This window comes from Mya arenaria, chromosome 11 (assembly GCF_026914265.1).
Source record: "Mya arenaria isolate MELC-2E11 chromosome 11, ASM2691426v1".
NCBI classification, from domain to species: Eukaryota; Metazoa; Mollusca; class Bivalvia; order Myida; family Myidae; genus Mya; species Mya arenaria.
The window spans coordinates 53038423-53064851 of record NC_069132.1 but is presented as its reverse complement, the minus strand read 5'-3'; the positions used below and the strand labels follow the sequence as shown (position 1 = coordinate 53064851).

Below are 26429 nucleotides of genomic sequence, written 5' to 3'. Positions count from 1 at the left end.
GTCAGCCGGCCAATAAAGTCAGCCTAAGAGTGCGTTGATTTTGCTGTTTTCCCACTTTCAATACAGTCAGCCTTTCATTACGTTGATTTTGCTGTGTTCCCGCTTTCAATACAGTCAGCCTAAGAGTACGTTGATTCTGCTGTTTTCCCGCTTTCAATACAGTCAGCCTAAGAGTGCGTTGATTTTGCTGTTTTCCCACTTTCAATACAGCCAGCCTTTCAGTACGTTGATTTTGCTGTTTTCCCGCTTTCAATACAGACAGCTTTACAGTACGTTGATTTTGCTGTTTTCCCGCTTTCAATACAGACAGCCTTTCAGAACGTTGATTTTGCTGTTTTGCCACTTTCAATACAGACAGCCTTTCATTACGTTGATTTTGCTGTTTTCCCACTTTCAATACAGTCAGCCTTTCATTACGTTGGTTTTGCTGTTTTCCCGCTTTCAATAGTGTCAGCCTAAGAGAACGTTGAATCTGCTGTTTTCCCGCTTTCAATACAGTCAGCCTAAGAGTACGTTGATTTTGCTGTTTTCCCACTTTCAATACAGTCAGCCTTTCAGTACGTTGATTTGGCTGTTTTCCCGCTTTCAATACAGTCAGCCTTTCAGTACGTTGATTTTGCTGTTTTCCCGCTTTCAATTCAGTTAGCCTTACAGTGCGTTGATTTTGTTGGTTTTGCCGATTTCAATAAATCAGTTACAGATCGTTGATTTTGCTGTTTTCCCGCTTTCAATACAGACAGCCTTACAGTGTGTTGATTTTGCTGTTTTACCGCTTTATATACCGCCAGCCTTACAATATTAACAGTGCTGACCCTTATTATTTTGTTTTATGATAAAATATCATATTAAGATGATTGATATTGACTATCTTGAGCGTTATGTCTTAATTTTTAACCTTTACCTATGCTTCGGAAGTATAATGATATCTAGAGTTTAGTTATTTACATTGATCACAATACATTTACCTTCATTCACATCGGCAAACATTTAAAACATACTTTAAATAGTCCATACATGAACCAACTATTGCGCCAACATTCAGTGGAATTACGACAAACGTTAACCAGTTACGTGTTACAACTAGCCTTCTATTTTATTTTTATTTTTGATCACACGCTTTTAGCACTTTTCATTACGGCGAATCTGAAATCGATGTGCACGCACGGGCATACTAAAATATATAAATAGGTTCGGCCCTGGTAGCCGGTCTAAAGTGTAACAAGAAGGCAATGGTGGACCTTAATCGCTCTCCAGAGAATCATACACAGAAGTAATAGCAACAACCAAAGGCTATGACTTTTGGTCGAGGCCTAATTAGATGACCACCAGACACAACTTTATATCAAAATATCTTGCGGACTATTCGGGTAAGTCCGGTTAAAACAATCAACAATTAAAATACCTTAAAGGCCTATTTTAATGAATGTTAAGCATCATAAACTCCTACTGTGCATCTCCTGTTAATTGCGTTTATCATTTAGGCTGTGCACGTCCTTTAAGTTTATACATAAATATCCACCCCAGTAGCCATTAAATCATCATAATTCCTATATCAATGATAAAAATAGGTTTCATTGATAAGGACTATTTAACACACTTTTTCCTGACGCCGATTTTTTTTCCATAAAACATTATTGTTCCAAAGAAGAAAATGAGGACGCAATTATCAATACGCAATTCTTAAGAATAGGGGCTGTAGTTTTCCAAAGAAGTGGCTCCTGTCCATAGAAAGAAATATTCAAAACACGTATATTATACAATCTTTATTTCAGACAAATTTGGATATAAATATAAAAACGGGCAAGGCTATTTATTATGACCAGCATTGAAAAGACCAATAATTTATTACCTTAAAAAATACATGTAGGGATTTTATAATACATATACACACAGTTCACCATTTCGTTACCCGAACAAGCAGTCTACGGTGTGAAGAAACTGAATAGACTTCATCTATTCATTCCAACACAACTCACATCAACTCATCAATCAAACTTAACTTAAAAATGATACGATATGGCTTAAACTGTGGAGCAAAACTTTATATTTCAGTAGACAGTCATATCAAGTTATATCAACATGCTTTGCAAGCATTCGGAACACCTCGGCTATTTTCCAGCGAAATTAACCTCAAATGTAAACGACTTACAGTGTCAGAAACCTTTTCATTTAACTGCGCTGCAAGTAGATCGCGTAGTAATTCCAATTTATGAGTTAAACTAAATTCTTAACTCTTGGGATTTTTTATCGTTAATGCAATAATTTATTTTATTGGCAATCAATTTAAACTGAAATATACAACATACATGTTAAAATACTACAATAATTAAATACTATTTTTCAAAATCTTACGAACTACTTTATTGATGTACCGACACAACCGAGGTTTTTTCTATGGAAAATGGCCGAGAAGTTCCGAATGACATTGCAAGTACGCATATGCTAAACACTTTTTTTAGTTTTATGAAGCTGTATCCTGATAGGATGTTAAAGGGACTAGACACCATATGGTCCCAAAATCGGCAAATACAGCATTTTCTTAAAACAAGCCTAGAATTATCAATACGAGCAAGTATGAAGGTGATAATAAATCATTTTTCATGGCAAAAATAATATTTTGTCGCTGTTTCAGCTGAGTTTAACCGTTTAAAAATAGCGAATAACGGTTTCCCTGTTTATGGTGTGTATATTTAGCATGATTAGTACCGATACATATTCCGACGCTATTATTAAATTTACTGGAATTAACGTGGTAGACAAACCCAGTAAATTTCGAATTAGAAAAATACGCAAAAACTTCGAAAGATACATGTGTCGTAAGCGATGTGATACATAAGAAAGTTATATTCAATGCGTTGTGTACAACGATATCAATTTTATGTAGGTTGTTGGCGATCTTCGTTTTATCCATTGGTATTATCTGGTGCTTAGTCCCTTTAAAATATGTATAACACCTTAAATTGATGAAACATAAAAATGGTGTTTTCGAAACGTCGCTTTCAAAATCTGATGTCTTTCCTACACGGAGCATGTCTGAATAAGAAAATTTCATGAACAAAGGGAGGTAAATCTGCAACAATGAGACCAATAGTTATAGTTCTTGTGCTGTGTACACGCTAACATTACCATCTAAAATAGTTCTAAGTCACAATTACTTCCTTTGACTATTTTCTTTTGTAATTGGTTGGACCAATTTAGTTGACAGTAAATTAAAATAAAAAGGGGCGATAACATTGCAACAATTTGCTGTATAGTTATGATTCTTGCAAAGTGCACAAATTCGCATTGCCATATATGCTTCGATTATCTATCAATTCCTGCAAGTTATTTGCGAGTACTGCTTTAGACAAAAACAAATGGTTAAAAGGTAATGATAATAAGAAAAACACTGCCAACAACTGTATGTCTCTCTTTAAGAATAGTCTACGCCGCTCAAGAGTTTTCAACAACGGCACTGGCACATGATTTTCAGAAAGAAATTATCAAAACAAAGTAAAGCCCCAAGAATAATCATTTAATTCCAAACTAAAATTTACCATGCCAAAAAACTAATTTCTTTTTACTGAAACCTATTTTGTTTATAAGTATTCACTTTGAACTGTCTATATATATTCTCTGAGAATAGAATATAAAGAAAATATTTTTCAATACAGAAGAACGTTTCTAATATCCGATTTTTTTGACTGGAGTTATACTTTTTGTTTTTGGAATAAAAAATAAATAAAATCAGAAAATCATAGCTAGTGATATACACGACCAAAATTCAAAACGTAAAACAAAGTTGTTTTCCGAAAGGAATGGAATTGGGTGCTGAGTTGACGTTTACAAGGTATTATAAGTAGATCGAAACGTACGCCATGTTTCCCATTTCGTTGAACTTGTCAGTATGAAATTATAAAACGTTTTCAGTTGACTTGCGAGTTCATCTAATTTGCATTTATTAAAGCATAAGCAATGCAATTATGACTCATGGTTGCTTTTTTCACAACGTGCTGTTATTTCAGGACATCGGTAATGACCCTCTCTCTGTAATTTTCCCAATTTAGCTGATCATCAACTGCGTTACGGAGTTGGCCCGAGCTGGGATAGGGAGACAACTGAAAAAGATATTAAGAAAATGCAGTTTACCAAGACAAACTCCTAGAAGGGTTACTTCCCTTACAGTACAGTAATCACTTGCACCATGCAAATCACGTGACCATGGATGCTGTGTAACTAAGCTTTATTTTGTTTTTAACTTAAACTCTGTGCAGCTGGAATAATTGAAATTTAATACAGCTAACTAAAAAGTAGAAGTAAAAACATTTAAATAAAGAGTGTATATAAATGAAATCCAGAGGCTATAGAGATCTATTTACTATCTACTTTTTCAGGGATATCATTATGGCCAAAGCATCGATTTAATCAAATATCAGAATAAAATTATCGGCCTTGGTTTGTGAACAATAAGTCGATTAAATAAATATTACCCAATCTACATTACAATTTCCTTTCAGCACAAGATCACATTCTCGAGTAACATAATGCTAACGCAGTGGTTAATATAATGTACATTTTGTAATACATGTAACTTGTTTCACTATCGTTGAAATAAAAGTTTTAACTAGACTAATCTAGACCTAAACGATATAGATTGCTGGTTGTGAGAATACATAAAATAACATAAAGTATAGAAAACATGCTTTCATGAAAACGTATACCTTCATTCGAAGTCTGTTGGCTATATCCTTCGTAAGATGGTCCTTCAAGAACTGTTTTGATATCAACACACACTCTGCCCCGTGGCTCACCTGAAATAAATAAAACGAAGATGTTCTTTTTGACACCTTAAACATTGATTTGAGTGCAAGTTTTACAGAATAAGTATATTCTGAAAATGAGATATGGCTTAAGCCGTATTATTTGTTCAAGTGCCATTAAGATATATTCAATGATATGGGATACACTACTGACACCCCTTGCGCCGACCTAAGCGGTATTCTATGTCCAAGAGTCATTACGACACATTCAATGATATGTGATACACTATTGACATCCCTTCAACCGACTTAAGCCGTATTCTATGTCCAAGAGTCATTAAGACACATTCAATGATATGGGATACACTATTGAAACCCCTTCAACCGACTTAAGCGGTATTCTATGTCCAAGAGTCATTACGACACATTCAATGATATGTGATACACTATTGAAACCCCTTCAACCGACTTAAGCCGTATTCTATGTCCAAGAGTCATTACGACACATTCAATGATATGTGATACACTATTGACATCCCATGCACCGACTTAAGCGGTATTCTATGTCCAAGAGTCATTACGACATATTCAATGATGTGGGGTACACTATTGAAACCCCTTGCACCGACTTAAGCGGTATTCTATGTCCAAGAGTCATTACGACACATTCAATGATGTGGGGTACACTATTGAAACCCCTTGCACCGACTTAAGAGGTATTCTATGTCCAAGAGTCATTACGACACATTCAATGATATGTGATACACTATTGAAACCCCTTGCACCGACTTAAGCGGTATTCTATGTCCAAGAGTCATTACGACACATTCAATGATGTGGGGTACACTATTGAAACTCCTTGCACCGACTTAAGAGGTATTCTATGTCCAAGAGTCATTACGACACATTCAATGATATGTGATACACTATTGAAACCCCTTCAACCGACTTAAGCGGTATTCTATGTCCAAGAGTCATTACGACACATTCAATGATATGTGATACACTATTGAAACTCCTTGCAACGACTTAAGCGGTATTCTATGTCCAAAAGTCATTACGACACATTCAATGATATGTGATACACTATTGAAACCCCTTGCACCGACTTAAGCGGTATTCTATGTCCAAGAGTCATTACGACACATTCAATGATATGTGATACACTATTGAAACCCCTTCAACCGACTTAAGCGGTATTCTATGTCCAAGAGTCATTACGACATATTCAATGATGTGGGGTACACTAATGAAACTCCTTGCACCGACCTAAGCGGTATTCTATGTCCAAGAGTCATTACGACACATTCAATGATATGGGATACACTATTGAAACTCCTTGCACCGACTTAAGCGGTATTCTATGTGTAAGAGTCATTACGACACATTCAATGATATGTGATACACTATTGAAACCCCTTCAACCGACTAAGCGGTATTCTATGTCCAAGAGTCATTACGACATATTCAATGATATGGGATACACTATTCACACCCCTTGCACCGACTAAAGCGGTATTCTATGTCCAAGAGTCATTACGACACATTCAATGATATGTGATACACTATTGAAACTCCTTGCACCGACTTAAGCGGTATTCTATGTCCAAGATTCATTACGACACATTCAATGATATGTGATACACTATTGAAACTCCTTCAACCGACTTAAGCCGTATTCTATGTCCAAGATTCATTAAGACACATTCAATGATATGGGATACACTATTGACATCCCTTCAACCGACTTAAGCGGTATTCTATGTCCAAGAGTCATTAAGACACATTCAATGATATGTGATACACTATTGAAACCCCTTCAACCGACTTAAGCGGTATTCTATGTCCAAGAGTCATTAAGACACATTCAATGATATGTGATACACTGTTGAAACCCCTTGCACCGACTTAAGCCGTATTCTATGTCCAAGAGTCATTAAGACACATTCAATGATATGTGATACACTATTGAAACCCCTTCAACCGACTTAAGCGGTATTCTATGTCCAAGAGTCATTAAGACACATTCAATGATATGTGATACACTATTGAAACCCCTTCAACCGACGCGGTATTCTATGTCCAAGAGTCATTAAGACACATTCAATGATATGTGATACACTATTGAAACCCCTTCAACCGACTTAAGCGGTATTCTATGTCCAAGAGTCATTAAGACACATTCAATGATATGTGATACACTATTGAAACCCCTTCAACCGACTGAAGCGGTATTCTATGTCCAAGAGTCATTAAGACACATTCAATGATATATGATACACTATTGAAACCCCTTCAACCGACTTAAGCGGTATTCTATGTCCAAGAGTCATTAAGACACATTCAATGATATGGGATACACTATTGAAACCCCTTCAACCGACTTAAGCGGTATGCTATGTCCAAGAGTCATTAAGACACATTCAATGATATGTGATACACTATTGAAACCCCTTCAACCGACTTAAGCCGTATTCTATGTCCAAGAGTCATTACGACACATTCAATGATATGTGATACACTATTGAAACCCCTTCAACCGACTTAAGCGGTATTCTATGTCCAAGAGTCATTAAGACACATTCAATGATATGGGATACACTATTGAAACCCCTTCAACCGACTTAAGCGGTATTCTATGTCCAAGATTCATTACGACACATTCAATGATATGTGATACACTATTGACATCCCTTCAACCGACTTAAGCCGTATTCTATGTCCAAGAGTCATTACGACACATTCAATGATATGGGATACACTATTGACACCCCTTGCACCGACTTAAGCCGTATTCTATGTCCAAGAGTCATTACGACATATTCAATGATGTGGGGTACACTATTGAAACCCCTTGCACCGACTAAAGTGGTATTCTATGTCAAAGAGTCATTAAGACATTAAATTATATGGGCAACACTGTCAACGCCCCCCCCCCAACACCGAATTAATTAGTATTATACTATATCAAAAGTCATTTAGACATATTCAATAATCATTACATTGTTGGGTCGTTCATGTTTATGCACTTGAATATCATTTAAAGTTAAGTCATACATACCAGACTTAAATTTGGCATGTCTTCATAAATCAGCTGGTGTAGTCCCTGAAAAGGCAATATATTACAGTGTGAGGTCATTGAAGACAACGTCATTATCATCGTTTTCCGCTACGTTTTTAATATTGTAAAACAGTGAACGCAAATATATAAACCACTTCATGAAAAAATATCGGAAATACTGCATAATAAAACAACTTACAAAAACTCCCTTTTCCATCACAGTTCCGAGGCGTACGTAGAAAGTAGAACCAATCGTATCTCGCGGAGAATCACTCCCTGACCAATCAGAATGCGACTTTTGATTGTCTGAATCGGATGCATTCGATTGTTTCCGATGTGAAAACACTGACTCGTTTCCCGAAGACACACTTTCTTTCTTCAGTTTTATGTGAATCATTGATTCGGAGGAAGGACTTTGAGACCGAACTTTCTTAGTATGATTTACTGGCTCTGGCGTTTCGCACATTATAGAGTCATTTCGTGATAGTCTTAAAATGTCTGGAGTATTTTCACGATGACCCTTCGATAGTTTTATGTTTTCAGATGTTAATTTCTTCACCTGACGGGGCGATAACTCCTTAGACCCTCGTCTTATATTAGTGGTTGCGATATTTGGGGTCTGAAAAAATAAGTATTTTGTTTTAATATTTCTGATATTTACAAACAAAAAATTTGATCTTAACTATGATTACATCAAAACATTTTCATCCAAAAATATTTCGTTCTAATTTATTTGTTTTCACATTTTTATAAAACAAATAGTGGAAACCGGACTATCAAATTTACTACCGTGACACATACATGTATTTATTAAAAAAGTCAACAACACTTACCTTAAAAGAATTCTTTCTATGCACCAAGCAAGCATTTCCTGAAATAAACATACGCTTGTTAGTGTTTGAAGACCTTTAAAGTAATTTAGAATCGAATACAAATAACTCATTTCTTGAAATTCTAATAGTCTTTTTATTTCGTTCTAAAAAAGGAAAATAATATAACGGCTGTTTAACCAACATGTATCTTCATTCACAACATGCAAACTATAAATTTGAAGTAAAGGATCATTCTTAATTGTATAAAATATGATAAAATGTATTCGATTTGTGATCTGAACCTTATCTAGCTTACGAAAATCAAAACAGACTGTGAAAAAACAAAAGAATATATAATATGATATATCAAATTCGATTATAATGAATCTAAACGAACAATATTGTGCTATTTACGACATGTTTTGCCCATATACAATACATCCATACAGTGCTTTGATTTTGACAAGCTACATGGCGTAAGGGAGAGTAATTTAAGAGTGAAGTAGCGCATACCTGGGGAAAGAGAGGGTAGTGTCAGAGTGTGGGAGCGTTCCAAACCAGGGTGCTGGCCCCTTTTCTTCTTCTGTTTTATTATAAAAAAGGATTTTAATATGATATATGTATACATAGTTAAACCGTCTTGGATTTTGTGTCTGTAAAATTTAACCCTTACATTTCGCTTCGGTAGTTTAAAGGTGATTTCTAGGTTTTAGTTATTTAAGTTATTTACATAAAACACAAAATATATACCTTCGAGGAAATTTCATCAACATCGGCCAACGAGGCACACTTTAAAACATCTGAAATAACATAAAAATGAAGAAGATAATCACAGTACGTCCAAACAAAATAAATATGGTAATTATGCAAGCTACATAGTTTAAAGCAAAGAAAGTACACACTTGTTAAATTACAAAAGGTTTTAAATAATTTTTGATCAGAATGGAAATAATGTTACCCTGTTTAAGTTTGTGTATATTTGGCAGGACGAGCCCGCTGCCTACACGCTCCTTCTTCCGGGGGAGACCGGAAGCCGGGCGACTGTCTGGCATCTGTCGCCGCTCCTTCCTAGCGTCCTTGATCGCCTTATACACCTGACATGATCCCTGTAACACAAATGGTTTCAAAGTCATGTTTAAACCAACCCGCATATATTACTTTCATTTCAAACTAAAAGACCACTTATCTAGCGGATTGAAGAGCAAGTAGGGAAGCCGGGCACACTGTGACCACCCTCCCTCCCCCTTACGTCAATATCTGAGTAAAAATAAGAATATGATACACTTTTCACTTTTATTCACCCTTTCTATCGTCATACAAACAAACCATTTTTCGGTTTTTGTTGTTTTCACTCCTTCAAAAGTTCATCCCCCTCCCCCAACCAAATTTGCGCCCACTCTAACGTAAATTCAGACTATAAATGACCTTGCAAGCACAGCTTTAAGCAGCGAGGTTGAATGAGTATCATAAGATTCACTGAAGGCCTACAGACCATGACTGACATGTTCGCAGGTAACGACTCACAGATGTAGATGGGACCCGTTTCTATAATAATCGTAAGGCTTAAGATCGTAAACTTCCAGTGGTGTAACCTGGGTTGGGCGTTTCAATTAAAGCTATTGTAAAGGCATTTATAGCAGATCATGTCCGTATTTTTACGGGTGTGACTGAACAATCAGACCACTGTGCCATGTGTCAATTAAGATCGTAACTTGCCATGCGTAGCTCCGTTTATTTATTTATTTATTTTTTATTTTTTATTTTGGTTTTGTTTTATGGGTTTTTTGTGTGTTTTTGTTGTTGTTGTTGTTGTTGTTTTTTTTGTTTTTTTTTTTTTTGGGGGGGGGGGGGAACTACGTTGGCTCGAACTTCCAGGGACCGGCGAAAATACCTTGAGACTCGGAAAATTCGAGCTAAGCGGGAATGCTTACGTTCAGTGTTAAGAAATCGGGCCATTACATTCAGTTCGAGCCAACGATAAATTCGAGCCAAGCGAGTTCGACCTAACGGGGTTCAAATGTATACGGTTAATATTCTAACGATTATTTAATTGAAACGCAGTTTACACCCAGAACGATATTAAAACCTTGACATTAACGATCGGTATTGCCAAGAAGCTAGAAGCCTAAATCTAAAGTGTGACTGCTATTGTAACGACTTACAGATCTGACGATGTAGACCCATTCGGAATCGTTGGTATTCTTGACGACGACGGCTCCCCGGCGGTAGTTATGGACGGCCATGGAAAAGTGGTAGGTCTTCAGCAGCTCCAGTGGGAAGTCAGACAACTCGGGAATACCTCTGCGAATAAATGTTAAATACGCCAATATAACCAACCTATTCTAACCATTTGATATCAGCCTCCACCTTCGACCGATTGTTTTGTTATACATGAACACGAATTGAGTATATGATTTTTTTTATTTATACAGTTAAAATAAGGAGACTTTAAATTAATTGCTAAAGTTTCATCCATGGTTTGTCTATGCAATAAAAAAGAGCATATTCAACGGTGAAACAGTCATCTAAATATGTTGCCTCCGGCCCCCATTTTAAGAAAAAAATGGATGAAAAATTAGCACTGAATTTATATTGGCGTGATTATGCAATAATTAAGCAATATAATGTCATTTTCAGAAAAAGAAAATCAAAAAAAACATCTGGCCAGTGTGGGGGTCGAACCCACGACATTCGCGTTATTAGCACGACGCTCTAACCGACTGAGCTAACCGGCCTTGTGTCTACCGGGGCAGAAAAGATAGTACAAATATCATTTCTACTGTACTTAACTCTTCATCGACCATAATAATATATTATATTGGTTTATAAAAGAATTGCCTTGGATAAGATTATAATTTTGTTAATATTCTGTTTAACCATGCATAATAAATAGCATAATAATTGTAACAACCTTTATTCTATTCTATTTCATGTATTGTATATCTTTCGAGCCGATTGCTTTCGGGGCTTACCGGAGATGGCCGAGTAGTTACGATTGGTGTCAAACAGGTTATCAACTTTGGTGGAAAGAGAGGGACATAAAATATATTTTTTATTGTGTACCAACGTGATCACAAATTAATTAGCTCTTACGAGTACTAATGAATTACTTGGTCATGTTACATGGTTGCATGCCTATACGTAAGGCAAAACAATAATAACAAAGGTTTGGTAAGGGTAAGCTAGGTAGGTAGGCTTTTCTATTTTATTATGTTTTATGTAAGTACGTATAATTGTCATCATTGGAGATTGGTGTTTAAGTATTCTGTATAGAGTTTTACCACTTATATAAGTTACATATTTTATTTTTTTACCAACTGACTATGAAACATGGTACTATTTAATTTGCAGACCACGTGATAAATTACGTTATAATATAAATGCTACGTCGGAAGGCAATATTTTGCTTTAATGAAGACTCTGAACAAAGTTATATTCATTTTGGCGGGGCGTGGTCATAGGGGTGTGGCATAACAACGCACCCTGCCCCTGTGTAAATTTGCACATCCTTACCAAAAAAATATCCAGTATTCGAAGAATATGCGTGCGCGTCATAGTAAGTTAAGGGAAATAGACTTATTCTTAAAATGAACTGGGGACCGATTCAGTAAATATACACCCAAAAATCGCTATATCGAAGTCGTAGGAACGTCGGCAGCACATCGAGATAACGAACATTCGATATAACCGAGCTGTAAAAGATATTTAACTAAACCCAAAATATTAAAATCAGTTCGACATAACCAGAACATCGAGATAACAGAGTTCGATGTAGAGCGTTTCGACTGTATAGTGTCATAGTTTCATTATTTTGCTACGTATTTGAATGAACTGAACTTTAGCCAGTTTTACAGATGAACACAAAGTTGAGAAAAAATCAATATGTTGCTTTTACAGATTTAAGATTTCTGAAGCTACAACTTGAAACAGCCCCCAGACTTAAAACTGAACTTAAAATGGAACTTATTTTTTCCTGTCCATGATAACAGGTAGTTATGAGTGTTTTATGTTCTCGTTACAATGTTTCAGGAATATTTATGATGTGTGCGTTGCTTTCCGCCTTTTTTATATTAACATTTTAACTCCAATAACAAACTTGTCTGGCAGGTAAAGCTTAAATTTGTGTTGTGTATGGAATGTTTTAATGACAGGGAAGCCAATTGTTACCAAAACAAATATTAATATTATGGCTAGTAAAACAAATTAAATTAATGCATCTTAATAAGAGTGGTTATGAGCAAAGCCACTTTAAAGGCGCACTATTTACCACTTTTTATACAAATATACCAAAAGGATGAAAATATGTCGAAAACAATAGTTCTGATGAAGGATACCGAGTTTAATTTGAAAGAATGGTGCAGAAAACACGACATTTCTACCATATGAGACGATAGTTGATCACGTTAAACCTTTTAGCACTCACCAATCATTTAATATGTTTGCGTTTTCAGCTATTAAATACACGATTACAATCTTGTTATCAGTAATGAATATTTTCCATCAATGCATTATTTAGTAAGTAGTTAAAAGTTTATCACTCAAAATTTATGTTTGTTATACTTGGTTATGTATTGATTTTGAATAAGAGTGTCACTTTAAAGGCGCACAATAGTATAAGTTGGTGCCAAATCATTATTATTATTTTCTAATTTTAATGCATTTTCATGTTCAAAGTATTTGACTTTTATGATAAAAAAAAAACATTTCATTTCGGTACAGATAAAACATTTTAGCGATATTTAGGCTCTTATTTAACTGGAGAATTTGTGGCTATATCTGTACTTCACTCATGTGCCTTTTTTGTTTTGATCATAAAAGTAAAAAAAAAATGCATTTACCTGTAATGTGCGCATTTAAATGGCCGTCTCGTGTAAGAGAAACGTGTCCCTTCTTATACGCATTTGAAAGCAAAAAAACTGCGATAGTCTCCATCTCCCACTTTGACTTTATAAGCTTTTAGGTTCCGATCAAATTATATATTTAGAATGTAAAATATGTTGTCACTTGTGTATTTGAAATGAAATAAATATGTTTAAACCAGCCCTTAATTATACCTGAGAAATTCTATAGACCCCAGTCCGCCTGCAGCGTTAAATATTTCTAATAAAGAGTCCCGATCTAGTCCTAGCACCTCCACCGGCTCTTTGCAAACCACCGTCGCCGGCCGCTCCTGGCCCGTCAGGATTTCGCGTTCCTGTAACAAAATACAATGTTAAACACTGTCAATATTTGGTCTCAGACGTGTTTAAGTTAACAGTTTTTGTATATTCATATTACAATTGTAACTCATCGGCCATCCCCGGGAAGCTCGGAAAATTCAAAAGAGGACAAAAGCCACCTCCAGAACGGAACATGTCCGTGCCGTCTACCGGGTGTGCGCATGTACGTTTAAGAGAACAAACGCGTAAAACCGTCGTCCTATTTACGCCCCAGGTCAAACGAAGGATGCGTACCCTCGGCGTCCGAGCAACCAGAAGATCGGAATCGGTACAGGCTCCCTCGGGTGCGCGAATGCGCTTTTTTTGGATGAAAGCCGAAAGCGTTCCGATTTATAACCTTTGTCTTCATGCATGCACGACCCTACTGAATGTTTTTTCTCTCTTTTATTTATATACATTGGTTACGTTTTTCAATTTATTTATTTAGTAATGTTTTACTTTATGTCACGTGATCAATTATGTTAATGCAATTAATCATGAAACAAACACAATTATAATCATGTTAACGTTACGTTTGAATTGTGTATCCTATAAACCGAAAGCCCGAGAAACTGAATAAATTTTTAAATACAAATTATAATAACACTATTACCCCTAGAGCGTCCCCGGGTTTCAGATACGAAGCGACCATCTTGTTTTCGGCTGTGTTCGTTTCGTCAACCTCGGTGGTAATATCCCGGTACACCGCTGAAATTTGGAACATCAAATTGTGTTCATCAACACATGTAGTGAAACACTCGATAGGTTTTATGATAAAGGTAAAATTGTTTTCCCACTGACGAAAAACATGCTGCATTTTAGAACAAGAGTATGCAAGGAAAACATTGGCAAACATTAAAACTTCATTTAAAATCGTTAAAAATGTGATAAGCTACAGTAGAACGGTCATAGTAGAACACTATATATTAACGGTCGTAATATATGACATTCATCAGGTGTGTATAAAGTAATGGGTACGAAAGACTATGGGTACGGAAGAGCAAGGGTATGGAAGAAAATGGGCACGAGGAGCATGGGTACGGAAGAGCAAGGGTACGGAGGAGTATGGATACGGAAGAGTATTGGTACGGAACAGTAAGGGCACGGAAGGATATGGGTATGACAGAGTATATGGGTACGGAGGGGTAAGGGTACGGGAGAGTATGGGTACGGAAGAGTATGGGTACGGAAGAGTATGGGTACGGAAGAGTATGGGTACGGAAGAGTATGGGTACGGAAGAGTATGGGTACGGAAGAGTATGGGTACGGAACAGTAAGGGCACGGAAGGATATGGGTATGACAGAGTATATGGGTACGGAGGGGTAAGGGTATGGGAGAGTATGGGTACGGAAGAGTATGGGTACGGAAGAGTATGGGTACGGAAGAGTATGGGTACGGAAGAGTATGGGTACGGATGAGTATGGGTACGGAAGAGTATGGGTACGGAAGAGTATGGGTACGGAAGAGTATGGGTACGGAAGAGTATGGGTACGGAAGAGTATGGGTACGGAAGAGTATGGGTACGGATGAGTATGGGTACGGAAGAGTATGGGTACGGAAGAGTATGGGTACGGAAGAGTACGGGTACGGAAGAGTATGGGTACGGAAGAGTATGGGTACGGATGAGTATGGGTACGGAAGAGTATGGGTACGGAAGAGTATGGGTACGGAAGAGTATGGGTACGGATGAGTATGTGTATGGAAGAGTATGGTCATGGAAGAGTATGGGTACGGAAGAGTATGGGTACGGATGAGTATGGGTATGGAAGAGTATGGTCATGGAAGAGTATGGGTACGGAAGAGTATGGTTATGGAAGAGTATGGGTACGGAAGAGTATGGGTACGGATGAGTATGGGTACGGATGAGTATGGTCATGGAAGAGTATGGGTACGGAAGAGTATGGGTATGGAAGAGTATGGGTACGGATGAGTATGGTTATGGAAGAGTATGGGTACGGATGAGTATGGGTTCGGATGAGTATGGGTACGGATGAGTATGGGTATGGAAGAGTATGGTCATGGAAGAGTATGGGTACGGAAGAGTATGGTTATGGAAGAGTATGGGTACGGATGAGTATGGTCATGGATGAGTATGGTTATGGAAGAGTATGGGTACGGATGAGTATGGGTTCGGATGAGTATGGTTATGGAAGAGTATGGGTACGGATGAGTATGGGTATGGAAGAGTATGGTCATGGAAGACTATGGGTACGGAAGAGTATGGGTACGGATGAGTATGGGTATGGAAGAGTATGGTCATGGAAGAGTATGGGTACGGAAGAGTATGGTTATGGAAGAGTATGGGTACGGAAGAGTATGGGTACGGATGAGTATGGGTACGGATGAGTATGGTCATGGAAGAGTATGGGTACGGAAGAGTATGGGTATGGAAGAGTATGGGTACGGATGAGTATGGTTATGGAAGAGTATGGGTATGGAAGAGTATGGGTACGGATGAGTATGGTCATGGATGAGTATGGGTACGGATGAGTATGGTTATGGAAGAGTATGGGTACGGATGAGTATGGTTATGGAAGAGTATGGGTACGGATGAGTATGGGTTCGGATGAGTATGGGTACGGATGAGTATGGGTATGGAAGAGTATGGTCATGGAAGAGTATGGGTACGGAAGAGTATGGGTACGGAAGAGTATGGGTATGGAAGAGTATGTGTACGAATGAGTATGGTTATGGAAGAGTATGGGTACGGATGAGTATGGGTATGAAAGAGTATGGGTACGGATGAGTATGGTCATGGATGAGTATGGGTACGGATGAGTATGGTTATGGAAGAGTATGGGTACGGATGAGTATGGTTATGGAAGAGTATGGGTACGGATGAGTATGGTTATGGAAGAGTATGGGTACGGAAGAGTATGGTTATGGAAGAGTTAGGGTATGGAAGGGTTTGGGTATGGAAGAATATTGGTATGGAAAAGTTAGGGTACGGAAGAGTATGGTTATGGAAGAGTTAGGGTACGGAAGAGTATGGGTACGGCAGAGTTTGTGAACGGAAGAGTATTGGTATTTAAGAGTATTGGTACGAAAGAGTAAGAGAACGGCAGAGCATGGGTACGGAAGAGTATGGTTACGGAAAAATGTAAGGGTACGGAAGAGTATGTATATGGAAGAGTATGGGTGTCACTCACCAACACCGGAGAGTATGAGATAGTAGAACTCGGCTTTACATCCCTCCTTCACGATCACCCGGGTACTCTCAAATCTGCGGAGATAGTAACACATTTAAAAGTAAATGTTAAAAATATCCGTTAAGACAAACATGTTTGCTTCCGGTTTCCCCACCTACTCTATGTTTTCATATCTCTTTTTTTACTGCATCAGAAATTATTTAAACATAAATAATTGTTTCTGGGTCCCGACACATGATATTTTGACTCATTGAGGCCTTACTTTGTATATCACCCCGGCATAAAGAGGCCCGCGTGGAAGCCCAGACATATAGTTACATGTATATACCACATAAAATGTGTCGAACTTAGCCCTTACTTGGCGTACCATCCCCGTTTACAGAGGCCCGTCTGTACAGCCTGTGGGTAGTTGGAAAACTTGCTGAACCCGCGCATCGTGTGCACCATCTGTAAAGAAGACAGACATATAAGTTCAATCTATCTGAAATCATCAGTTTAATTGGCCATATAGCAAAGCTGTCCAGTTGTTACTACTAGTGATGTTGCGATTTTCGAATACAAACGATTGATCTTTGATGGTCGCCCATCATCAGCGATAATCAATTATGATCATCTATAATCGATGTTTATCATTCATTTCATTGTTTTTCTTTAAATGAAATTAATACACATGTGTAACGTGTAATAGTAAGACTAATTTTGTATTAGGTCTAAAAAAATATGTCCGTTTCGGGTAACCCGACCCTACCCATAAAAAACTAATTTTTTTCCGTTTCTGAGCAAAAAAATATTCGTTAGCGAATAGAGAGTTACGAAAGGCGGATAAATGCAGATTTTAATCAGAATTATTGTTTATATGATAAAACAAAGTCAGGCAATGACATTAATGTAGGAAAGACTGCCATGTGCAAGAAAACACTCTGAACTTACGACAGATTTTGAAAAAAAAATAATAAAAATCCCTATCTACCCTACCTAGAAATTTTGTGAAGGTTACCCTAAATAAACATTTTTTTTGGCCTTACATGACATGTGCTCTGCACAAATATGATCATACAAATGTACCATAACATATGACCCCATGTTGGCATGTTCCTTCAAAATACCAAGTTTCCACACTAAAACAATGACTGGTTGTGTTCAAGAAATTCAAGAACATCAAAAACATGAAGTTATTTATTATTAAATGAAAAAACAATTGTTGAGTTATTACATAATTTAACCAAATTAGTGCTATGGACGTACAAAATATAGCTCACTTTTTAATTAAATGATTCTGTCTTTTAAAGCTGCACTCTCACAGATTGAACGTTTTGTTATTTTTTTATTTTTTTTGTCTTGAAACAAGCCATTTTTTGCGAAAATCAATGGAAGGCAGTTATATAAGACTGCTGACAAAAAAATCAGATCGCAGATTTTTATATTTAAGTTTAAAAATTGATGTTTTATGCATATTTCTTAAACCGTTAGTAACGGTTTAAGCCATAAAACGGTAATTTTCGAACGGAAATATAAAAATCTACAATCTCATTTTTTGTCAGCAATATTTTATCATTGGTTTGCAGATATTAACGCAAAAATTTGCTCTTTCCAAGACAAAAAAATAAAAAAAGTTGTAAAAATGGTAAATCTGTGAGAGTACAGCTTTAACATGATGAGCCAATTATGAAATATATACGATAAAGTAGATAATGAAAAACATGAATGCTGAGAAAAAACACATTCGTTAATTTCATATTCGATGATCGATTATTGCTGTTCATTATAAATCGAGTATAATTATAATCGATTATAAAATATGGCCGATCGTCCAACATTACAATTTGTTTGTCACTAATTGTTATTGTTAATAAGAAAAACTGTGTTGACAGTAACTAAGCAAGAATGAGAAACAGTATGTAACAAGTTTTCCGTACATTTGTTTCAGTAAATTAGAAGTCAACTGTTATTGATTTTAATCAGGTTGAGCGGAAGAGTGGTCAACAGTATGTTTTGTCGAATGAGAAGACAGTATTCCACACGTTTGTAAATACATTTGTTTCAGAAAATGAGCAATCAACTGTTATTGATTTAATCAAGTAGAGCGGACGATATGAAACCGTGGCTGGCCCAGTTAATGATGTTTTGTTATATAATGCACACCACTAAAAATATCTTAGATTGTTAGTACAGTGTGCGTATACTACGTGATAAATTGTGTCATATATGCTGCGTCGGAAGGCAATATTTTGATATGAAAAAATGACTTTAAATAAAGATAACTTCAATATTTCTTCACCATTTTTAATAAAACATAGCGCAGTGTAAGTCGCTTACGGAGCCGCACATTCGGTCTTTTACCAGAATTTGATTGAGAGTTTAGTTAAAACACTTCGACAAACCTTTTCATAATTCGGCCGTCTGACGGAGCACTGTCAAAGGATTATTTTGGAAACAGGTTTATCGAAGTGTTTGATGAAACTAATGAACTCATCAAATTTCGGAAATAAAACAAATACGGGGCATTTTAAGCGGCATAGACTGCCCTTTGTTTCATTTAAAATGGTGTATTAAACGAAAAGTTATTTTTGAAAAGTCTTCATTTTAAGCAAAGTTTTGCCTTCCGACGTGGCATGTATGACGCAATTTTTTACGTGGTTTACACACACTGTAGTATGTACACTTACACATAATAAATGGCATGTCACTAGGTCACATCAAGCCACGATTTTGAAATTACATACTAAAATCTGTAACGTTCATCACAAGTGTACGTACGTGGTTGATTTGCGCGTCTGTCCGCTGCGGGGGAGGTATATCCAGGCACGACCGAACGCTCGCCATCTTCGTTTTCTGAAGAATTTCACAGAAAAGAGTTTGGACAATTATCTAAAGACAATTATCTAAAACTATTTCAAGAAGATAAACTTAAATTGTATCAGGGTGCTGTTATAAGACTGCGACTGAGTAAATGTATAATGGTGAGTGTGGTCTAGTGAAATATGTTTCCGCCTCTAACCTTGTGGTTGCGTGTTCGATCGTTGTCATGGCTTGTCAAAATGGACATCAGAAACGGTTTCTACCCATGAAACGGACTCACGAGTGATTTATTTCAACTCCCGACACAGATGAGTGAAAGAAATAAGTATAAACTAAATAACACGAATATGCATTCGATATCAAATCCCGCTATATGGAATGTAGAGGGCATTGTACATTCGCTGTCCGGGATAGTTACTCTTAAACGTTACATCCTCATTTCATTGTGACTTTCCTTTTATCAGTTCACTGATGGTAAACTGTGTTGTAAATTATTTTTTATTTGGTAGTTTCATCTTTATTTACATAGAATTGGTAAAATATATGGAACAAAGATGAGTTTGTGTTCCTAAATAAAAATGATTTTCCAAGTCTGATTCTAGCCTCAGACTTGTGACTGTTCGTAATCATTGACCAAGATGCATTGGCCTTTTATTTTCATTACAAATGACAGTTTAAATTGCATAATTACAGTAGAGTTCACAACTGTATCATAAACAAAACATCGCCATATACATTACCTGTCCGAGCGACTTGAAGGCATTGACGTCAAACTTGGGCTGCTCTCCGTCCACGTGTTCGTCCGTCTGTCTGTCCAGGAAAAACAGGATACTGTCCCGCCGGCTCAGGCTCACTGATCGCCGACTGGAGAAAACATTTTTACACATATGAGGTTTATACAACAATAGCTCATACAGTATTATGCTTGACTCAAATGCGTTTAAAGACCCAAATAAGATTTACCACAATTAATACAATTGTTTGAATATACCATAAAAGATAAATAAATGTCAAAAACAATGGTTCTTATAAAGGATAGTAGTGTTTGAAAATCGGACTCCATTTGCTATCGATAATCGAATCGTATCGGACCAAGCATTTCGATTTACTATCGGACAATAATCGTAGTTCATACATTGTACTATCAGTAAGGAATACATTCTTTATAAAACTGTCATCATGATCATTTAAATGGTTTAACCTGGAATGAGTACGTGTGATGCTATAGTCATGCTTTTTGCAACAGTACTTTCCATTACCTTTTCTGTCTTAAATAACTTAACAAAAACACATAACAACACAACACATACTTTATAAGTGCACATCAATTGCAAAATGATGCACACCGCATCAAGCAAGTTACCTTAGCATTTTATACTTGTAAAAGCGTATTAAATATTTATTAACCAGCTTAACATTCAATAACCTGTTATATTAAACAATTCATTAAATCTATATTTTAATATATCTTTCACAAAAAAGTAAATTAGTTAATTACAAACGGTACCAAAAAGGTTTCAAATACAGAATGCATCGAGCCGAGATCCCCGGTATTTGCAGGTAAGACCGGACCCACTTCATCATAGAGACAGGTTATTTATGAAGGTGTTATGAAATATATAAACACTTAAAAACCATTTGTAATTTTGGGAGAGCTTGTAAATTGTTAAGCAAAAGTGTTAATATTCACCGCAGTTGTATAAGAGAGTGATCATACTAATTAAAATAAACTTAACAGGAATTTACCGGAAGAAAATATTGACATTTACTCAACTTTTACCAAAAAACAAAACGAAAAAGGTAGATACCGAAAGTAGCATTAGCGACATGATTTTAGACAACCACTATCGATTGTCGGCGACATAGCATTGACAGCGACGATTAATCGATTATTCTCGATAATCGTTTCATCACTTAAGGATATACGAGTTGAATTCAAAAGAAAGGTGCTGAAAACACTGTATATTTACTGTATATGAGACGATAGTAGATCACAATATATCATAAATATGTTAAAATTCATTGAATATTTTTGCGTTTTCAGTTAAAACTTATTAGATACAAGGTTGTCGGTTATTAAAATTTTCCATAAATGCATTATTTAGTAAAACGTTTAAGGTTTATCACTCATAATTGATGTTTTGTGTATGTATTGATTTTTAAAAAGAGTGTCACTTTAATGATCAAAACAAAATAAGTTTTTGATTTGTGAATAGATAAAAACACATTTTTTTTTCTAAACACCATTTTAAAAAAATCTTGTATCTCGTGCCCATGAAATTTAAACTATAAAATGTTTATATAAATTTGTAAAAGGTAATTAAACAATGTCCATTTTTCTTCTTCTTGTGCTGGCTTTCAACAAGGGGAGATCGTATCTCCTTTACTATTTTCATTCGATGTTAATGATTTGCATCAATATTTTTCTGAATAGCTTAATTGTATATCGCATTGTTACTTATAATCATGAAAATGATTACAGATTTATCGATTTTTTAAAAGTTGTTTGTACAACTTTATGCTGACAATACTACTGTATTGTATGTATCAGCTACAGATTTATAGATAATACGTAATAAGAAAACAATTGTTTGCAGTGGAGTTTAACTATTAAAATGTCAAAAACTAAGGTTGTTTTCTCCAGAGGTAGATTCAATGATTATGCATTTTCTTTATGTAATGATGCAATATATTTTGTTACCGAATAAAAATATGTATGTGTTATTTTTGCTAAAAGTGGCTCGTTTTGCAAAGCAAATGACTATATAGCTTAACAGGAAACAATGTTTTGTCTGCTTGAAAGGCAAAACATTTATCTTAAAGTAATGATAAACAAATATTTGATTTACATATATATTTGTTTACTGACACACTTCTTGAACCTATTTTTATTGTACGGCTGTGAGGTTTGGTGATTTGGCAATAATTATGTACTAGACAAGGTTCAAATGAAATTCTGTAGTACGCCCACATGTATGATATATGTTGAAACGGGTGTCAAACCTTAGCAAAAAAAAATATAAGACTAACTAATCGCCAATCATTCCTTAAATGAAAAGGTGAACAAGTCTCTTTAATAAAAAAAATGTGTATGAGTTTCTTGAATGAAAACGTGAATCTCTTGAATGAAAACGTGAGAGAGTCCCTTGAATGAAAACGTGAGAGAGTCCCTTGAATGAAAACGCTGAAAGTCCCTTTAATGAAAACGTGAACGAGTCCCCTGATTGAAAACGTGAACGAGTCCCCTGATTGAAAACGTGAACGAGTCCCGTGAATTAAAACGTAAACGAGTCCCTTAAATGAAAACGTAAAAGAGTCCCTTGAATGTAAACGTGAACGAGTCCCTTGAATGAAAACGTAAACGAGTCCCTTGAATGAAAACGTGAACGAGTCTCCTGAATGAAAACGTGAACGAGTCCCTTGAATGTAAAAGTGAACGAGTTCCCTGAATGAAAACGTGAACGAGTCCCTTGAATGTAAACGTAAACGAGTCCCTTGAATGAAAACGTGAACGAGTCCCTTAAATGAAAACGTGAACGAGTCCCTTGAATGAAAACGTGAACGAGTCTCCTGAATGAAAACGTGAACGAGTCCCTTGAATGTAAACGTGAACGAGTCCCTTGAATGTAAACGTAAACGAGTCCCTTGAATGAAAACGTGAACGAGTCTCCTGAATGAAAACGTGAACGAGTTCCCTGAATGAAAACGTGAACGAGTCTCTTGAATGTAAACGTGAACGAGTCCCTTGAATGTAAACGTGAACGAGTCCCCTGGATGAAAACGTGAACGAGTCCCTTGAATGAAAATGTGAACGAGTCCCCTGGATGAAAACGTAAACGAGTTCCCTGAATGAAAACGTGAACGAGTCCCTTGAATGTAAACATGGACGAGTTCCCTGAATGAAAGCGTGAACGTGTCCCCTGAATGAAAACGTAAACGAATCCCTTTAATTAAAGCGTGAAAGAGTCCCTTAATTTAAAGCGTGAACGATTCCCTTAAATGAAAACGTGAACGAGTCCTTTTAATGAAAACGTGAACTAGTCTTTTAAATGTAAACGTGAACGAGTCCTTTAAATGAAAACGTGAACGAGTCCTTTAAATGTAAACGTGAACGAGTCCTTTTAATGAAAACGTGAACGAGTCCTTTTAATGAAAACGTGAACAAGTCCTTTTAATGAAAACGTGAACGAGTCCTTTTAATAAAAACGTGAACTAGTCTTTTAAATGTAAACGTGAACGAGTCCTTTAAATGAAAACATGAACGATTCCTTTTAATGAAAACGTGAACAAGTCCTTTTAATGAAAACGTGAACGAGTCCTTTTAAATGTAAACGTGAACTAGTCTTTTAAATGTAAACGTGAACGAGTCCTTTAAATGTAAACGTGAACGAGTCCTTTTAATGAAAACGTGAACGAGTCCTTTTAATGAAAACGTGAACAAGTCCTTTTAATGAAAACACGAACGAGACCCTTTGTTGAAAAAGTAAACGAGACACTTTAATGAAAACGTGAACGAGTTCCTTTAATGACACATAAACATACGTAAAATACATCAGAGGCCAAAACCATATTGTATTTTAGAAAGAAAGAATTATTACCTTTGCATGGGTAATACTAACAAATAATACGCTTTGTTTATTTGATTGTGTATGCTTCGCAAGTGCTTCGAGCAATAAATAACGCTGAAAACGCATTTTTAAGCGCAAAAAGATTATCTCATACTTAGTAGATATTTTACACGATTAGATAGTTTAGTTTAGATTAAACTTATTTGTTTTACAACGATTGTGTAACATCATTATATTAATCTCGTTGGTATAAGTTTACGCCAGAGAGTGGTAATGTGCTATGGGAGGAAATGGGAGTACCCGGAGGAAACACACTTGTCCGGCTTGGTGACCACATACCAAACTCGCATGCGCCCAGGCCGGGAATCGAACCCGCCCGGGACGCCTAGGTGAGAAGCGAGTGCGCTAACCACAGCGCTAACCGGACAATGATTAGATAGTAAGAGTAGATGGTAATTAAGTTCTGGCTTACCATGTGAAGATGTGCCGCGCAAGGATGACGAACTCCACCAGCTTCCGGAACCGCGCAACGCCCTGTTGGATCATAAATGCAGCCTTTAGTTTCCGTGCACGTTCATATATCGATGCATTGCTTGTTATAGTCGAACGAAAGTTTGAGTATCCATCAACTGGTAAACGCTCTTTTCCTATATTTAAACACAGCCATGCACTAAATATCGGCTCGTTTTAGTTAAAAATAAATCCAGTGTTCTAGTCTGTTCTGAAGTTACGTAAATCCACAAGTCCATGAAGTCCACAAAAAATAATCTTTAAACGGAACTCATAGATTTGAGGTTAATACCTTTCGTAATCAGTCATCATATTTCTATTCGGAAGCAGATGTTTAACTACATCATTTTTTTTCAATTGGGAAAAATCTAACACAACGCAAAAAAAAGCGCTTGTAAAAACGAAACGAATGATCGAAACAAACATTTTAACATGATTCAGTCTCTTTTATTTCACTTCAATACAATTTATTTTTGAGATAACGATATATAAAGTATCTGAATTTCTTCTTCAGTATTGTTTTGGGCTGATATTAAGATAGTTGTTGTCAATCGAGTTTATACCTCTTTGTTTATCAAACAATACTTCAGACGTATCATACAATTGGAGAATCCGAGTGCTAGAGTTGAATTGGGTACCCTGTTATCTGAACTTGAATAATCAAAAACATTTTTATCTTGAAATAAAATGGAAAATATTTCTCTTCTTGATATTTCGTTATCTTCAGAGCTACAACTTAAAATGTCATTCTATTTGCATTGTTGATGCAAAACAGTAGTTTAAAACTATAAACATGGACTCTGCACCTTTTAAAACACAAATAATTTGCTTAATCTAAGTAAGTGATTTCAATTGCCATCAACTCAACATTGAACAAAATCCTGTCAACCAATGATTACCCCATGACTATGGCAAACATTTAAGAAACATCATTTAAGCGTACAGAAAAGTGCTCATAGTCATAAATATTAGTAGGCATTCTATACATGTATATAAAATATAAATGGTATATAAGAATTAAACAAGTATATAAATTAAGGGTATTCGTATCTTAATTTGCATTAGAGCGACAGCCACTGGGAAAATTTGCTAAATATTTCATAATCACAAATCAAACCCCACGCTTCTCAAATCATCTTCAATCACTGAAAAAACGACGTAAAATTAAGCTTATATTAACTACCTTATTTCCGGCTGTAAAGCTCCACTTCCTGGTGTGCCGTGTTTTTAGCGTGACTTCCTGCTCCTCCTCTTCGTCGGAGTCTAGGGCCCCGAAAAACACCGGGTTCTTCGACTTCTGTGGGAGTTCTTTGCCCTTGTACTCGTTAAGCGTCTCTTGCACGAGCTTCTGAACACGGTCAGACTTCCGGGAGAGCGGCGGTGTGCCGGCCGCATAGTGAGTGTCGCGCGCCTTGGCGCCAATAATGAATGGACTCAGCTTGGTTTCCGGTTGGGAGCTCTTGTTTCCCTTTCCGTCGGCGGCGTCCTTTGCCTTCTTCCGGCGCGTGGTGCTGTGAGTGCGGACCATCTTCCGATGGATGGTCGTGAATTCTTCTTCCTCGTATCGGACTCTCTCCTCCACATCGTCCATA

General features: G+C 36.5%; 1 protein-coding gene and 1 non-coding gene across 2 annotated transcripts; both read right to left on the bottom strand.

The window, feature by feature from the left end:
- Positions 1-3801: 3801 nt before the first annotated feature.
- LOC128208616 (uncharacterized) lies at positions 3802-26428 on the bottom strand. The gene is made up of 17 exons (XM_052912163.1): positions 26021-26428; positions 24800-24861; positions 20500-20623; positions 19718-19792; positions 17319-17407; positions 16961-17034; positions 14424-14518; positions 13667-13806; positions 10775-10913; positions 9571-9718; positions 9363-9412; positions 9126-9189; positions 8634-8671; positions 8000-8419; positions 7801-7845; positions 4701-4790; positions 3802-4097 (listed from the first exon to the last, which is right to left on the bottom strand). The coding sequence occupies exons 1-17, from the start codon at positions 26426-26428 to the stop codon at positions 3996-3998; spliced, it is 2163 nt and encodes a 720-aa protein (XP_052768123.1). The 3' UTR covers positions 3802-3995.
- Trnai-aau (transfer RNA isoleucine (anticodon AAU)) lies at positions 11274-11347 on the bottom strand. The gene has a single exon. It is a non-coding gene; the product is annotated as a tRNA-Ile (tRNA).
- Position 26429: the final 1 nt, after the last annotated feature.